The sequence below is a fragment of the Chiloscyllium punctatum genome, chromosome 38 (assembly GCF_047496795.1).
Source record: "Chiloscyllium punctatum isolate Juve2018m chromosome 38, sChiPun1.3, whole genome shotgun sequence".
In the NCBI taxonomy this organism is placed as follows: domain Eukaryota; kingdom Metazoa; phylum Chordata; class Chondrichthyes; order Orectolobiformes; family Hemiscylliidae; genus Chiloscyllium; species Chiloscyllium punctatum.
The window spans coordinates 20,629,834-20,648,058 of NC_092776.1; the positions used below are offsets into that span (position 1 = coordinate 20,629,834).

General features: G+C 39.8%; 1 protein-coding gene across 1 annotated transcript in view; it reads left to right on the forward strand.

The window, feature by feature from the left end:
* Positions 1-2,184: 2,184 nt before the first annotated feature.
* shtn1 (shootin 1) overlaps positions 2,185-18,225 on the forward strand; it is a 109,863-nt gene continuing 93,822 nt past the window's right edge. Inside the window, 2 exon segments of the mRNA XM_072557342.1 lie at positions 2,185-2,339; positions 8,218-8,270. Coding sequence (XP_072413443.1) covers positions 2,282-2,339; positions 8,218-8,270 — 111 coding nt within the window. The 5' untranslated portion in view covers positions 2,185-2,281.

Sequence of the window (18,225 nt, forward strand, 5' to 3'; positions counted from 1 at the left end):
CCATTGAATAATCCGTCCATTAGTTAGCTAAGAGCATCTGAGAATTAGCGTGATATCAGCCTTCCTTCATCCAAATGGTTTGAAATAGTTTTTTGACAAGAACAGAACTTTTTAAAACCAGTGGCTATCAGGTGCTACTAATATTGCAGAATAGGAGAGATCACAAGATGGCACTAACAGACACGGAAAAGTTGTTATTCTTTAATTCTAACAGCAATTCTGCCAAAAAGCTCCAGCTATCGGCTCCAATATTTCTAGGTGTGCATGTGATAATTTTTAACGTTTTCACCCAGCTAAATTTTTGTACAGCTGATGTATAATTGAGCAGATGTGATATAATGTTTGAATTCCTCATGAAATCTTGGAAAACAGGCTCAAACCTAGTTGTGCAAGAAGTTCTTAATGTTGAACTGTTCATAACTTTAGTCCTCCAGAAACCATTCGGTAATATAGTTAGCTCTCTTTAGGCTATTCTTGGTCTTAATGTTTTCATTTTTTTAAAATTTGTAGCTCAAATTGGATGAGATGACAAATGAGGCTTTTTTTTAATGCCTAGCAATGAATGCCTAATGATGATGCTCGAGGCCTGATTCTTCTCAGTCCATCAATGTTAAGCTTTATGAATCCTTGTCTATATATAAAGTCTATTTGAAACATTGTGCACATTAGTGACACAAGCTAGATAGTATTCCTTGAAATGGTCGCAAGGCAAATTCCAGAGTTTGGGGACTAGACAGCTGAAACTACAGTTACCACTTAAGCGATTAAAATTGGGGATGCTCCAGTGGCCTGAATTGGACGAGCACAGATCGTTTGGAAGATTTTAGAGTTGGGTGAAATTACAGAACTGAGGGGAGGGACTATACAGAGACATTTGAAAACAAGGATGGGAGTACTAAAAAGCAACACCGAACTATCTGGAATATGAGTCAGAACTAGTGATATGCAACAGGATTTGGTGCGAGTTAAGATAGGGCAGTAAGAGTTTGGATGTTCCAGCAGCAGATTCAATGGTAATTTTTGAAATTAAAATTCTCACAACACCAGGTTATAGTCCAACGGGTTTATTAGAAATTACTAGCTTTCGGAGCGCTGCTCCGAAAAGCGCACCGAAAGCTAGCGCTTTCAAATAAACCTGTTAGACTGTAACCTGGTGTTGTGTGATTGTTAATTTTGTACACCATAGTCCAACACCGGCACCTCCAAATTAATTTTTAAAAGGGAATTGAAGATGTAGTTTGAAAATCATTTAATACATTTCAACATCAAGACCGATGGAAAAAGCGATTGAGATAGGTCCTTGAAAGAACTAGTTCAGGGACGATGAGGATCTTACTAATGTAATTCTGCGATTCTGGAACTATGGCTCCAAACTGTGCGGTTTGAAAATTCAAAATGCGTTTCAGACATTACACTACACTTCATATATATTTGTAATGCGTTATGTTGGAGGCGCTATTTGAATCCTGACTATATTTACGTGGTGATTCACTTTACAGAGTCAATCAGCTTTTGAAGTATCCCAAGTTCAAAACCTAGGCGTTGCGCCTTTGTTTTCCAATTGATTCACGGTTGCTGTGTCTCCCCCACTTGCCTGCAAATGCAGTTGAGTACAACTGGTTGCGTAGCTGAGCTCTTGACCTGTAAAGCACTCATTCCACCGAACTCGATTGTAAGTTTGAAAACGACAGTATGAATCGGCCTTTAGCGCTATTTTAGAAATCGGCTATCTTTGGGGCTGTGTGTGTGTGTAATATACCGGCTCCATGATCTATTCCACACTTTCCATTTTAAAGTCTACATTTGTACGTGTTCCAACGTGGAGATGGGAACCACGTCTCAAAGATTACCCTTTGAACCCAACTAAGTTCATGGGGAATTTAAAACCAGTATACTAGTTTCTAAATAGATGTGGAATTTGCTAACTGGTTGCTAAAAGGGCATAAAATTAACTTTAATGCAGTGTATTCCTGTGTGGTAATTTTACACACTAGAGTTTACACACTTGACAATATCATGATTACACTCAAATTCCCCTTTAAAACAGAAGCTCAATCATGACATTTTCTTTCTCAATCCCATCTAGAACTATTGAGTTCCTTTCAAGGAAACAATCTTTTTGTTTCACAGGGTGTATTCGAGAATTACCTGACTGTAGCTCACTCGGGTTTGAGGTGCAGCTGCAATTGCGCTATAGCATCGGGCAATCTCTCCACTTCCTGTTAACATTTCAAATCCGGGACCGAGTAGCTCACTCACTCAATCAACGTTCCCGGCAAAGATGGCCTCTCGTGAAGAAGAAAATCACATCAGAAATCTGAACGAGTTGTCGAAACAAGGTGCGTGCAGCATCATTGCAGACCGTGATTAAACCTGATATGATTTGAAATATCTAAGGCAAATACAGAAATTGCTAGGGAAAAGTTCTGCAGGTCTGGCAGCATCTGCTGAGAGAAATCCGAGTTAATGTTTCGGGTCGAATGACCCTTCCTCAGGTTCTCCTGCCTAACCTGCTGAGCTTTTCCAGCAATTTCTGTTTTCGTTTCTGATTTCCAGCATCCGCAATTCTTTCGGTTTTTGTGAAATATCTGAGAGCCGGGTCAACAAGTTGGCTTCCTCGCGTATTTGGAGTGGAGAGGATACCTTTGTCAATCTGCCTGTTGCAGACTCTCTCAGGGGATGTGTCAAATTAAGTATCACATTTGGCACTTGTCAAGAATGTGGGCAGCTGAGCGCAAGTGGGAGTCCCTGATTCTGTGTGAAATAATTCCGCCTTTAACTTCATTTGCACATCTTGTAAACTTATAAATATGTTTGGATACAATATTTGCTTCATCTAAGTAAATCATACAGGCCTCAGCTTCATTGTTGAGTACATTCGACGTTAAACATTGCTTTTACATTGGAGATGGCTTTTGCAAAATTCTTGCATTTCCGTGATATTACTCATTGACAAATGTTATATAGTAACTTCGTCATTGCAGTTGTTTTTAGTGGCAGAACTATCAGAAACTAAACGTTATGCGCATCATAAATGATGTCCCTAATTTGTCAATGACGTAATTATCGCTCACATAATCCACGTATCAGCTATTTGCCAAAAATAATTCTTTTTTGAAATGTGTATAAATTGAGCAGATGGCTTGACTAGAGACCGTCATGTCAAATAACACAAACTCCCTAATTTTCAATGCAAAGGTGCTGCAGTATAATGACCATCTGTCCCATTATTGTATAACTCTCCACTAAACGACAGCATGAAGTATGCTCAAGCAAACTTGCAGAATTGATGTCTTGAAATTGAGTAACGCACTCGGTTACATTTCATCTTAATGACTTGGATTGGAAACCAGCTTGAACTGATGATTAAAAGTACCAGTTCGCTTTGGAAATGAAGTCTAAGTTTTCGATATCTTAACCTGTTTTAACAGGTGTGAGAGTGAGCACTAATTCCATCAGATCACACAGATATCAGAAAAATAATAATGCAGAAGATTAGATTAGATTCCCTACAGTGTGGAAACAGGCCCTTTGGCCCAACAAATCCACACCGATGTTTCGAAGAGTAACCCACCCAGTCCCATTTCCCTCTGACTAATGCACCTAATACTATGGGCAATTTAGCATGGCCAATTCACCTGACCTGTACATCTTTGGACTGTGGGAGGAAACCAGAGCACTTGGGGGAAACCCACGCAGACACGGGGAGAATGTGCAAACTCCATACAGTCACCCAAAGCTGGAATTGAACCTGGGTCTCTAGTGCTGTGTGGCAGCAGTGCTAACCACTGCCACCATGCAAAAAACGCAATTCTTTCTTTGATTTTGTAGGGAATGGACTTTCGTGTTTGTAGCAGAGCACACTGAAAATTATTGGACAAGATAAAAGATCCATTAATTTTTAAATGGTCACAATGTAAGAAATTAACTCTTAGACTATATTTTCCCTGCACATATAATTTTTAGGTCTAGTTATGTACATTATGGATATGAACCAAAATCTGTTAAAGGAAGAGATCAATATAGTCACCAATGGCAGGGTTGTTCATTGTCTTGGGGAGCAGAATAGACTGAGACATTATAAAAATAAGGTACTAAAAGGAGAGAAACTGAGAGTTAAAGGAAGCACTGAAAAAAAATATAATAGTTAGAAAGGCTGTCATTTAAAGATTTTTTAAACAATATGTTCAGATATGTTACGGCACATCTCTGGGGCAGGTGGGACCTGCACCTGGGCCTTCTGGCCCAGAGTAGGGACAGTACCTGTTCATCGCAAAAGTAATTTATAGGCCAAGGAAAGGAAGACAACACAAGCCTTGGACAGAGTTTGAACAAAGGTTCTTAAATATTGTCTGAAGAAGAGGGACTCAAAACCTAGCTCTGTTTCTCTCTCCAAGGCTGCTACCTGATCTGCTGAGTTCCTCCAGCACTTTGCATTTGTGATTTTCAACATCTGCAATATTTTGCTTTTATTCCTAATTGGTCACATTCATGTCGCTCTTTGGGGAGTCATCTGAAATAGAAGTAACCAAGAAAGATTGGGAAGTAGCTGACATGATAGCGATCTTTTTTTAAAAAGGGCAGTAAGATAAATAAAGAAAACTAAGGCATGAGCTTATCGTTTGATGTAGGGAAGCAATAAAAGAGGGTGGCATAGCTCAGTGGTTGGCATAGCTGCCTTACATCGCCAGGGACATGAGTTCAATTCCAGCCTTGGGTTACTGTCTGTGTGCTATTTACACATTTTCCCCTTGTCTGCTTGGGTTTATTCTAGGTCCTCCAGTTTCCTTGCACAGTCCAAAGATGTGCAGGTTAGGTGGATTGGCCATGTTGAATTGCCCATTGTGTTCAAGGATATGTAGGCTAGGTGGGTTAGCCATGGGAAATGCAGGGTTACAGGGATGGGATGGGTATGGATGGGGTGCTCTTCGGGGGGTCAATGTTGACTTGGTGGATGGAATGGCCTGCTTACACACTGTAAAGATTCTATGAAAAGGTTTTGTGAATCAAAGTATCATAAAAAAAGCTTGGACAGAAAACATGATAGGCAATGTTAACAAAATAAATTCCATGCATTTGATATATTTAGATTTCATTAAAAAAATTATGATCTTGAATTACACAAGCAATGAGTTTATATGGCAGAATGACAATGGAACAAGAGGTGAGAGTCTGAACTAGATTGGATGTTGCCAAGATCAGAATAAAGCAAAGAGTGTTTTTGAATAGATCTGTATCAAAATGACAGACTCATTAGAAGGGGTGCCATAGTAATCAGCACTTAGCCATTGCTGTTTGAGGTGAATATAAATGATTTGTTACTAGGGACAAAAACAAAGCTCCATTTGCAGATGATATGTAATTTGGCATAGGGGTGTCAAACAATGAAAATCAGGCAAACTGAGCACATAAATATGTTGGGAAGATGGCTCGTGTATATACCCACATTAACTTGCATGACAAATTGCATTTAATAAGATTGCAGAAAAGAAATAAAGAAAAAGACAATGACTCTAGGCTAGAGGATGAAACACCAGGCATGGATCTACAAGCACTGGTATATATTCTATTTAAACCAGTTATGCCACAGCAGTAAGGAAATTTAACTACACTCTGTTGTATAAAACCACAGCACGATATTGAGTCTGTACACAATATTGACAGGGCCAAATCTGACAGACTGCATATTATTCTGGTCAAGATTTCAGGGAACATATTCAGGGATTGCAAATGATGCAGGAAAGGGTAATCAAACTGATACCCAATTCATGATCTCTGGCAATGAATTCAGATTTAAGAGACTACACTTTTTTTTTACATTATGGAAGACTAAAATATTGAAAACTCTCATGGATTGTTGCAGTACAGAATCGGGAGATATAACATCAAGCTCTGAAGAAGCAAGGTGCATTGACAATTTTTAAAATTGTTTAAACAAGAATAAGACCCCTTAAAGATCAGCAAGACAGCATATGTGTGGAACCACAGAAGATGGGGGAGATGCTAAACGAGTATTTTGCATCAGTGTTTACTGTGCAGAAGGACAAGGAAGACACAGAATGTGGGGAAATGGATGGCGGTATCTTGAAAAATGTCCATATTACAGAGGAGGAAGTGCTGGATGTCTTAAAATGCATCAAGGTGGATAAATCCCCAGGACCTGATCAGGTATACCCTAGAACTCTGTGGGAACTAGGGAAGTGATTGATGGGCCCCTTACTGAGATATTTGTATCATCGATAGTCACAGGTGAGGTGCTGGAAGACTAAAGGTGGACTAACGTGGTGCCACTTTTTAAGAAGGGTTGTAAGCAAAAGCAAGGGAACTATAGACTAGTGAGCCTGATATCAGTCGTAGGCATGTTGTTAGAGAGAATCCTGAGGTACAGGACTTACATGTATTTGGATAGGCAAAGAATGATTAGGGATAGTCAACATGGCTTTATGCGTGGGAAATCATGTTTCACAAACTTTATTGAGTTTTTTGAAAAAGTAACAAAAAGGATTGATGTGGGCCGAGCAGTGGATGTGATCTATATAGACGTCAGTAAGACGTTTGACAAGGGTCCTCTTGGTAGACTGGTCAACAGGTTTAAATCACATGGAATACAGGAAGAACTACCATTTGGATAAAGAACTGGCTCAAAGGTAGAAGACAGAGGGTGGTAGTGGAGTGTTGCTTTTCAGAATAAAGGCCTGTGACCAGCGGTGTGCTACAAGGATCGGTGCTGAGTCTACTGCTTTTTGTCATTTATATAAATGATTTAGATGTGAGCATAGGAGGTATGATTGGTAAGTTTGCAGATGACACCAAAATTGGAGGTGTAGTAGACAGTGAAGAAAGTTACCTCAGAGTACAATAGGATCTTGATCAGATGGGCCATTGGGCCAAGGAATGGCAGACGGCGTTTAATTTAGATAAATGTGAGGTGCTGCATTTTGGAAAGGCAAATCAGGGCAGGACTTATACACTTAATGGTAAGGTCCTGGGGAGTATTGCTGAACAAAGAGACCTTGGAGTTCTGGTTCATAGCTCCTTGAAAGTGGTGTATCGGGTAGATAGGAGAGAGAAGAAGATATTTGGTATGCTTTCATTTATTGGTCAGAGCATTGAGTACAGGAGTTAGCGGTCATGTTGCGGCTATACAGGACATTAGTTAGGCCACTTTTGGAATATTGTCTGCAATCCTAGTCTCCTGCCTATAGGAAAGATGTTGTGAAACTTGAAAGAGTTCACAAAAGTTTTACAAGGATGTTGCCAGGGTTGGAGGGTTTGAGCTATCGGGAGAGGCTGAATAGGCTGGGGCATCGGAGGCAACCTTATAGAGTTTTGTAAAATTATGAGGGGCATGGATAGGGTAAATAGACAAAGTCTTTTGCCTGGGGTTGGGGGAGTCTAGAACTAGGGGGCATAGGTTTAGGATGAGAGGGCAAAAATTTTAAAGGGACCTAAGGGGCAACTTTTTCATGCAGAGGGTGTATGCAATAGCTGCCAGAGGAAGTTGTGGAGGCTGGTACAATTGCAACATTTAAAAGGCATCTGGATGGATATATGAATAGGAAGGATTTGGAGGGATATGGGTCAAGTGCTGGCAAATGGGACTAGATTAATTTGGGATATCCAGTCAGCATGGACAAGTTGATCTGAAGGATCGGTTTCCATGCTGTACATCTCTATAACTCTATGACTGTAATTTTAAGTTGTCATTATTCTGCCTGAGCAGAAGTTAGCATAAGTAGCATCTGATTGCACAAAAGTTCCAAGAGTACATGAATACATTTTCATGTGGCTATTTCAAACAGCAGCTTAAGAAGAATATCCAAGCAGCACAGAAAATTCAAAACCATGCTGCTTTTCATTGATAAACATAAGTTAAATGAATGTAGGAATAAAAATGCTGACTATCTATCAAATAGCTTTGTCATTCCCTTGTTAAAGAATGTAGTTTGTGGCAGACCATTCCATAGTCTATTCATCCTGTGTATAATATTTTTTACTTGTCCTTTTAATACTATGTATGATAATCTTACCCAAATATCTATCCTTTATTGGGTGTGACTTTAATATGGAGCTTTGAATTGTGGATAAATACCTCTTTCCAGTATTTTAAGCTCGATGAATAGTCATTGGTAGCTCTACAATGTGATCTCCTGGAGGAATAATTGAAAATTGTACTGACTTAATTTTTATGTGAAGTGTCTTTTTCCTCTATTGTAGCAATTGATGAATGTGAAAAATTGATAAAAGAAAATGAGAGAATAAGAGATGAGGTTAGTATTTTTCCAGTAGTTCAAAACTGACTGACTATCCTATACATACAGACTTCTTTAATTGCTTTGTGGATCATCGAGATGATACACTTGGTAATAGTTCCTGTATATACCCTCCTATAGAAAATAGTGTGGAAGGAGATCATTCAGCCCATCGAGTCCCCACCCAGACCCACTGCCCACCCTATCCCTGTTACTCTGCATTTCCCATGGCTGACCCACATAGCCTGTGGATATGATGGGCACATTGCATTTTTTAAAAGCATAATGTAATAGATATTTTCTAATTACAGAAGAACCTCGATTATCTGAATGAGATGGGTGGGCACTATTTCATTCAGAGAATTGATTATTTGGATAATCAATTTAACCTTAAAGAAAGGAAGCCATGCTGACCTAACACTCTGCTCCACCAGAGAATTTGTTTAAATCTATAATTTTAATGTATTGAGTGCAGATTTCACATAATGAACAAAATAAAGCAATGATAACATGATGAATCTTTTTAAAAATGCAGCAGTAGTTACCATGTGGCAAGGAGCGGTGAAGGCAGCATTAAACAAAGTCCTGAAGAGCTTCTACAATTGCAGCAGTATTTGTCAGTTTCTGGGAACCTAGTCCCGCGATAGAAAGACAGGAGCACAGCCTCGCACATGCATTGATGTTCTCAGCCATTTTTTTAAATGTACGGCCTGGTAAAGTGATGGGAATACCTGTACAGTAATGTAGAACACTTACTTTTGCAAAGGGCTGTGTAACTAACCCTTACCCAAAAAATATCCAGTTGCTGATGCTTGGGCTGCTTGTGTTTCTTTGTTTTTGCCAGCGTTTTCACATGTTCTTCAGTGTGGTAAATCGAATGCCTGTAACGTTTTTGCGAGACCATGAAGTTGTCTTTGGAAATTCGGATGATTGATATTCGGATAATCAAGGTTCCTTTGTAACCTGGTCAGAGATGTTATTACACAACTTTGGAGGACGTGGGATTGAATCCAGGCTTCCTAGCCCAGAGCAGGGACACAAGAGCCCTCAAGCATGAGCGAATTAAGCTTGCCAAAAATAATCTATTGACAACTCCTATATGTGACATCCATTTATCCCTGTTATCTATTTCATCACTGAATAAATTTAGCTGTACACATTCCTCGTGCTGTTTTTCATCCCCTCCCACACCTGCTTCATGATGTGATTGGTCCTGTTCCCTCCATGTTGACAAATCTTAATGCTATTTAAGTACCACCCCATCCTGAGGCACATTCTGGCTTTTGCCTTTCCCAACTCACTAAAACAGGCAAATAGGCCAATTCTGTCCTGACTGGTCTAGTACAGTTTTGTTTGCCAGTAACTGAATCCTCTTGCACCGTGTAGTAAGATGGGTTCTATCCTGCACCTCTTCTCTCCAACTGCTTTAATTGGCCAAATATCTTCCAATATCTTTTCTTTCTCCAACTGTCACCTTGCTCATTCTTTTCCTTCCCTTAACTCTCTTTATCCTGTCTCCCATCCTTTTCCCATTCTCCCCCCCCCCCCCGTCTTCCTGAAACCCTTTTCTTCTTATTTCCCTATTACCGCCTATATGCCTCATCAATGCCATCATTTTCTATTTTACACTCCATTCTTCTCCTGTAATGCTTCTTTCTTTGTCTGTCTCTCTATCCTGCTCCATTTATGCCTATATCTTTCTCTTCTGACAAATACCTCTCCTCTATCATCTCCCATACCCCTTTCTCTCACCTTTTCTTCCTTTTTTTCTCCTCTTCTCCCCTCTTATTCTTCTTTTCCTTCTGTGTCCAGTTAGCTTCATTCTAATACCTTAGAATACTTCACTTGCTCTCAACTCTTTATGTGAAACACCACACAGATTGACTAGTTAATTACTAATTATAACTGGTCTATTCAATTCCTTCTTAATTATAAATTTGAATGGCATTTATAGAAATGCTTACTGCAAAATGAGGTATTGTATCTTAATTGCATTTTGTTATTAAAATGTTTAGAATTTTGCTACAAAAAGCAAACATTAAATTTCTCTCATGGGAAGTTGCATGAATACAAATTTTGATTTATTGTAAAAACAAACCATCAGTCACATAACTCTTTATTATCCTTAAGCTGGACAATGGAACTGAGGTAAGAAACTGTCTTTGTTTATATAGGCCTTTTGCTGCAGATCATGGGTAATGTTGCAGTAATAGAATTTTTCATTAACTTCTGTTAATTTTGTGCATTGTTCATTTATTGTCATATTAATATATTCATCTATTGAATGTATTCCAAAGTTAATTATTTAATTAAAAATAATTGACTATTTAGTGGATTCTGGGTCAATGGAGTAGCCATTGAATAGGTTGTGACTTTGATGGAAATCTATTGTAATTGTATTAAGATATAATTAACAATTGTGATCATGCAGCATAGTGTTATGAATCTTGAGCAGGGATTATAAAAGGTAATTGCAATGTGCTTTTCTAATATGTTACATAAAATATGCCTGCTTTTAATTGTTTAATGGAAATATGTAAACCTATAATATAGGTCCTCTTTGGCTCAAGAATACTGAAAGTAAAAGCTAAGTAAAGTTAAAATATTTAACCAGTCGTGGACCATACATGAAGTAATCTAAACATGAAATTTTAAAAATTATTGAATTGTAAAATGATCTCGTCCAGACTAAAAATATATTTAGTTTTGAATTTCATCCTCATTCAATGTCAAGTTCATGTAGTAATTAAGGTATTCTAAATAAAATTGACCTTATCTTAATAATGTGTAAGGTTATCATCTGCTCAGTCAATCAAACACTATGGTCTTAAAATATAATTTTAAATTCACATTAGTAAACATTATTGAGCAGGAAATTCTATTTGTATCTTAGGCGGTTTCTTCCAGTTATCTCTCCATTAAGTGTAGGAGTTCTCTACATTTGAGACAATTATTGAAGTTTCAGATTTTATTATTATTGCTGAGGAGTATTGTTATATTTTCTGAGCATTTAGCAATGAGTCACTCAACCTTCCCAAATGTTATATGCACATTCATCATATAATGGTATGATTCCCTTGCTATTAATGTGTCTTCTCTCAGCCACATCATTTCTAAGAAGCACATCCTTTATAAAATAGTGCTTTCATTTTTAAATAATTTTAACAGGCAGAAGTAGTATTAAGACAGTGCACAAGGTTCTGAGCCAGACAGGAACCTGAGTGGCTCCACCGAAAGAATCCCTTGCTATGGTAATTGTTAATTCGTCATCACTCTTGTCAACTCCCTTTATTTCCCCATCATAACCTATCATGATGATATATGTACAAATTTAACAGTTGATTCAGTAAAGAAGAGTGGCATGGTGGCTCAGTGGTTAGCACTGCTGCCTCACAGTGTCGGGGACCCAAGTTTCATTCTGCCCCCGGGCAGCTGTCTGTGTGGAGCTTATACATTCTCTTCGCATGGGTTTCCTTTGAGCGCTCCAGTTTCCTCCCACAGTCCAAAAATGTACAGATTAGGTGGACTGGCCAAGTTAAATTGCCCATAGTGTTCCAGGGATGTGCAAGCTGGTTGGATTAGCCATGGGAAGTGCAGGTTACAGGGATAGGGTAGGAAGTGGGATGCCCTTCGCAGGGTCAGTGTGGACCGAATGGCCTGCTTCCACATTGTAGGGTTTCTATCAAATTGATTTTGTTATCAATGTTTGAAAAAGAAATAAAGGGCCCCAACACAAATCTTTGCAAAAAACCCCTTGCAGGGCAAGCATCTTACAGGATATCTTCATTTCAGAGGATGTGCTGCAAAGTGTTGATTAAACATTGCAATCTAAACCACTACACAAATTCATATTTTTACAAATACCTGTTGGCACAGTTTCTTCCCATTTTCTTTAAATTATAAGTTCAGTTCTGTATGGTGTTGTGTAGATAGCTGTTTACAAGATGGAACTTATAAAATGCAATGCACAGTTGGCAACCCTATGCTATAATGTGATTTGTATCTTCAATGGCACACTAGCACAGAGCTTTGTTTGCCAGCCAATGAAGTTGATTTCAGTACCGTAACACTTACAACCTTTAAATTATTTACATTTAAGGCTGGCCAATTGATTATTTTGGAATGTAAGTTTACACCAGATTGGGAAATGAAGTTGTTTCTTTTTGCACATAGCCAGTGTCAGATCAATAATTTCCAGATCAGTAAAAGTGCCCATTTATAGGGTCAGGACCATGTGCCATATTTACAAACATGTAAACAAGGAGCAACAGTAGTCTACATGGCTCTCCTCACCTCCTCTGCCATTCAATAATATCATGAGTGATCTGATTTTAACTCAACTTTATAATCCTGCACAACCCAGTAACCTTTCATCCTCTTGGTAATCAAGAACCTATCTACCTCGTCCCCAAAAATATTTAAAGATTGTGCACCTAGTGCTTTTGAAGAGGGAATATCAAAGACACTCAATCTCCTGAGAGTTTTTCATTACCTGTCCCTTAAATGGGCAACCCCTTATTTTTAACAATGGCTTCTAGTAGGTGGGATGTGTAAATCTAATATGTTTTTGGGCTGGGCAGAATTATAACTGCATGCAGACTTTCTAGTGATTTTGACTTTGGCAACACCATGTAAATCATGTTTTATTGCTATCCCAGAAAACCCATGAGTACAAAAAGAATGCTAGAGGAAATTGTATAATGTTTGCAAAAGAAAAGTCACAGGAGAGATCCCAAAGGACTGAGGAATAGCCAATGTTGTTCCTTTATTTAAAATGGGCAACAGACTTAATCCATTGTGAAATTATTGGAGAAGATTCTTATTTGGAAAAAAATGACTTACTAGTAATAGGCAGCACGGCTTTGTACAGGGAATGTCATGTCTCACAAACTTGATTGTGGTTTTTGGTGGAAGTGACAAAGTTGATTGATGAGGGTACAGTGCTAGATGTCTTTTTGAACTTTAGCAAGGCCTTTGACAAGATTGCTCAAGGAAGGCTAAAACAAAAGGTGAATCAAATGGGATCTGTGGTGAGCTGGTAAGATGGATACAGAATTGGCTTCGTTATAGAGGACAGAGAGTAGCAGTAGAAGGGTATTTTTCTGACTGGAGATCTCAGACTAGTAGAGTTCCTCAGGAATCGGTGTTCGGACCCCTGTTGTCTGTATTGTACAGCAAACTTTTTATTAACTTGTGGGACCAGGGGTGTGCCAATTAATTAAATATTCCAGATAATCAAGAGGTCCACATAATCAATGTAAAAACACACACTAAGTGATAGAAATGTAATGCAAGGTACATACACATCACTGTCATATTTTATTTACAGTGTAAATCAATAAATAATAAATCAACTTTGCCTTAAACAAAATTTAGCAGCCGGGAGCCTTTTTACTCACACCCTCAACTGACTACTTGAACATCACAGTAGATCATGGTATTTGAGGAGAAATTGACATGAAATTGAATTGACTGTTGATATTTCATGAGGCTATTCAATTGAACAAGATGTATTTTAACATTGAGGTAAATAAATTTATAAACTATGATAATTAGACAAAATAAGAAAGGAAACTTCACCATATTTGCTGGTTATCAAAAGTGCCAGTTCATAAGGTGCTGGTTAAAACAAAGTTTGCTGAATATAATTGGTTTTCAGGAGAATGTAGGTGACCTGATTAGTAAGTTTGTGAATGATACAAAGATTGGTGGAGCTGAGATAGTGAGGAGAAATTGCCAGAGGATACAGCAGCATATAGAAAGGCTCGAGATGTGGGTGGAGAAATGGCAGATGAGGTTAAATCCAGTCGAATGCAAGATGATGCACTTTGAAAGATATAATGCAGGACGGAAGTATACAGTAAGTGGCAAGACCCTTGCTAACATCAATAAACAGAGGGGTCGAGACATACAGTTCTATCAAAGTGGCAACACAAGTGGATAAGGTGGACAATCAGAGCATAGCGTATAAAAATTGGCAAGTCATGTTGCAGCAGTATAGAACTTTAGTATGGCAACATTTGGAACATTGTGTATAGTTCTGGTTGCCATGTCACCAGAAGAACGTGGAGGCTGTGGAGAGGCTACTCAAATGGTCTACAAGATGTTGCCTTGTTTGGGAAGTGTTAGTTACGAGGAATGATGGACAAACTTGGTTTGTTTTCACTGAAAACAAAAACTGCTGGAGATCAAAATGGGTCAAGCAGCATCTATGGAGAGAGAGCAAGCTAACATTTCGAATGTAGATGACTCTTCATCAGAGCTGGCATGTAGTGTGGAGGGGACAGCATGTATGCAATAGTTGGGGGTGGGGGGTGAGGAGGGTTGGAGTACTGTAGGAAAAAGGATGTTGATAGTTCAGACTAAGTGATCAGAATGTTAAAATGGCAGAACAATGCTGTGTCTAACTGCCAGACTGGAAAGAACAAAATCCCACTGGGTTAGAGGGAAGGGAGAGAGGACGTGATAACAGAGAATGTAACAAGTAAGGCAAAAAGAAAGGGAAGGAATGGAAGTAGGTTCACAATTTCAAGGTGCTGAACTCAATTTTAAGTTCAGAAGGTTGGAAAATGCCTAGTATGAAGATGATATGTTATTCTTCCAGTTTACGCTGTGGTTCACTGGAGCATTACAGCATGCCCAGGACTGACAAGTGAGCATGCGAACAGGATGCTGTGTTAAAATGACTGGAAGGTTGGGATCAGGTTTACACAAAGACTGGAGGAATTCCGCAAAGTAATCCCCCAGTCTGCATTTGGTTTCTCTAATGTAGAGTAGGCCACATTGGGTGAAGCAAATACAATTCACAAGATTGGAGGAGGTGCAAGGGAAATGCTGCTTCACCTACTAGTTCTATTTAGGCCCTCAAATGGTGAGCAAGAAGGAGGTGAAGGGGCAGTTGTTGTACTTTTTGCAGTTACATCGGGAGGTGCTGTGGGAAGGGGAAGTGTGGTGGTGGTGTTTGAGGATTGGACTAGGGTGCCCTGGAGGGCAGACAGGGGAACTGAGCAGAAGAGATGTTTGGTTGTGGCGTTTTACTTGAGTTGTCTGAAATGGCAGAGATTGGCGGCATGAAAAGTCAGGACAAGTGGAACTTGATCACGTTGTGAGTGACGAGAAGGGGCAAGGTGATAGCTTGGATACAGTTGAGGACCCTATTACCACAATGAGTGGGAAACCATGGTTATGGAAGAAGCAAGCAATGTTGGCAGGGCTGTTTAGGAAGGTGGCATCAACTGAATAGATATGACATAGGCGAAGGAACTGGGAGAATGGGATGAAGTCCCTGCAGCTGTGGGATGTAAAAAACTTTAGTGAAGGTAGCTATGGGAGTCAGTGGCTTTGTTGTGGATGGCAGTGGACAGTTTATTCCACAAAATGGAGAAAGAGACGTCAAAGAAAGGAAAAGAAGTGCCAGAAAGAGAAGATGTGAAAGTTATAGAGGGGTGGAAATTGGAGGCAAAATGGACAAATTTTTCAAGATTCTAGATTAGTGGTGCTGGAAGAGCACAGCAGTTCAGGCAGTATCCAAGTAGCTTCATGGATGCTGCCTGAACTGCTGTGCTCTTCCAGCACCACTAATCCAGAATCTGGTTTCCAGCATTTCCAGTCATTGTTTTTACCTCATCAAATTTTTCAAGAACCTAGAGGGAGCATGAAGTGGCACAGAAACCGTCGCTGAAGTCCCAGAAAAAGAGTAGAGGGAGGGGGCAAATGTAAGACCAGAACAAAGATTGCTCCACATACCCCATAAAGAGGCAGGCAAAACTGCGACCCTTGCGGGTGCCCATAGCTAGCCCTTTGACTTGGCAGAAGTGAGAAGAATTGAAGGAGAAATTGTTCAGTGAGAACACAAGTTCAGCCAAGAGGAGAGTACTGGTTGGAGATTATTCAGGCCTCTGGTTGAGGAATAAGTCAAGAGCTCTCAGACCATCCTGGTGGGGAATGGAGGTATAGAGGGATTGGACATCCGTGGTGAACAGAAGGCAGTTAGGGCCAGGGAACTGGAAATGGCAAAGGGCATCAGAGGAATTGAGGTTATAGGTGAGCAGGGTATGGATAAGTGGAGAGTAGATGGAGTCCAGGCAGGAGGAAATGAGTTTGATGGGGCAGGAACAGACTGATACCATGGACATACCGGGGCAGACTGGTTTCTGTATTTGGAAAGGAGCTAGAAGCAGGCTGTCCAGGGTTAGGAGAGGATAAGCTTGGAGGCAATAGGGGAGAAGGTCTCCAGAGGTAATGAGATCGGTGACAGTCCTCACAACAATGTCTTGATGTTCAGATGTGGGGTCATGGTCCAGGGGGCTGTAGAAAGAAGTGTCCGAGAGTTAGCGTTGAGCCTCTGCAAGGTAAAGATCAGTGTGCCAGACTACAACAGCACCACTTTTCTCGGCTGGTTTAATTACCGAATTAGGGTTGGACCTGTGAGCAGCAATTTCAAAAGGGGACAGGTTAGAGTGGGTGAGAGGAGCAGAGACATTGAGACAGCTGATGTCACGCTGGCAGTTTTCACTGAAGAGATCATGGGCAGGTAAGAAGCCAGAAGAAGGGGTCCAAGTGGAGGGTGAGTACTGGAGGTGGGTAAAGGGATCAGTGGAAAGAGGGGGGAGTCCTGCCCAAAAGAGTGAGTGCAGAGATGGAGGCGGAAAAACAATTCGACATCATGGTGAGCCCAAAATTCATTAAGATGGGGGCGTAAGGGTATGAAGCTGAGTCCTTTGCTGAGGACTTGAATACTGAAGGATGAGTGGTAACCTTATGGTAGTTTACAAAGTTATGCAAGGCATATATCAAATAGATAGTTGGAGTCTTTTTCCTTCGGGTAGAAATGTAAGTTACTTGGGGACCTAGGTTTAAAGTAGAAGGAGTTAAGTTAAAAGGAAATATGAGGGAAATGTTTGCAAAGCATCTGGTAAGTACCTGGAATGTGCTGCCAGGGGAGGTGATGGAGACAGATACAATAGTAAGATTTAAGAGACATCTTCACAGATACACAGGCAAGGATTGGAGGGATATGGATCATGTAGAGGCAAATTGATTTTAGTTCAGAGAGGCATCATGTATTGGTACAGTCTTGGTTGGCCGAAGGGCCTATTCCTGTGCTGTAATTTTCTATGTTTCTTTGTTCTTTGTAAAAAGCTGTTCAGCAAACTTACATATACCCAGGTCTAACCATACTAAGTCAATTTTATGTTTAAACTTCTATTTCTCAAAGCAGTGCCTTTTCTGGATAATCTTTCCAAATTAGAATTTATGCTGTGCCTTCATGCTGTGAGTCCATTGGTTGTTGTAAAAAGAAGCAGAGAGTGCACATAATCCCAATTTCCATTTGTTATTATTTTAAAGTAGTGAAATACACTGGGGACTTCACAGAAGAGACAATTTCTGTTAATTGAATACTAGACTTTGGCAAGCAGTGTGATAAACCAGAGACAGAGACAGTTCAAGAGGGCTGATGGTGAGAAAGAGCTGGATGCCATCTACTTACTTGTGGACTGTGCTGTTGTGACTTTGGATGATGGTATTGGGAGGAATTGTGTGGATTGAAAATATGAAAATTGTGTAGCGTGAAACTCCAGGGAAAATGGTGTGGAAGGGGAAGAGATATTATTCCAGGTCATTTTCTGACTATGATTCTACAAATAGGAATGAAATTGGATGAAGGCAGTCCCAAATAGTTGGACAACAGAAGTGAGGTGTTGGGGGGCATTGTGATTTGAAGATGCCGGTGTGTGATATGGTAAAACTACAAGAAAGCTTTTGAACAGGATGAAAGTGATGGACAGAGAGAACTGATCAGACACACCAAAGGTAACTCATGGCTGAGGTCCATTTAACTGCTGTAATAGGGTGGAAATTTGGTTAGAGACATTCACATGTATAACTACAGGAACTATAAGCCTGCATGTCAGAATGACTCTGTGTCTCCAGCCTTTCTTTCAACTCCAGAGTAGTAGGAGTAAAGGCAGAG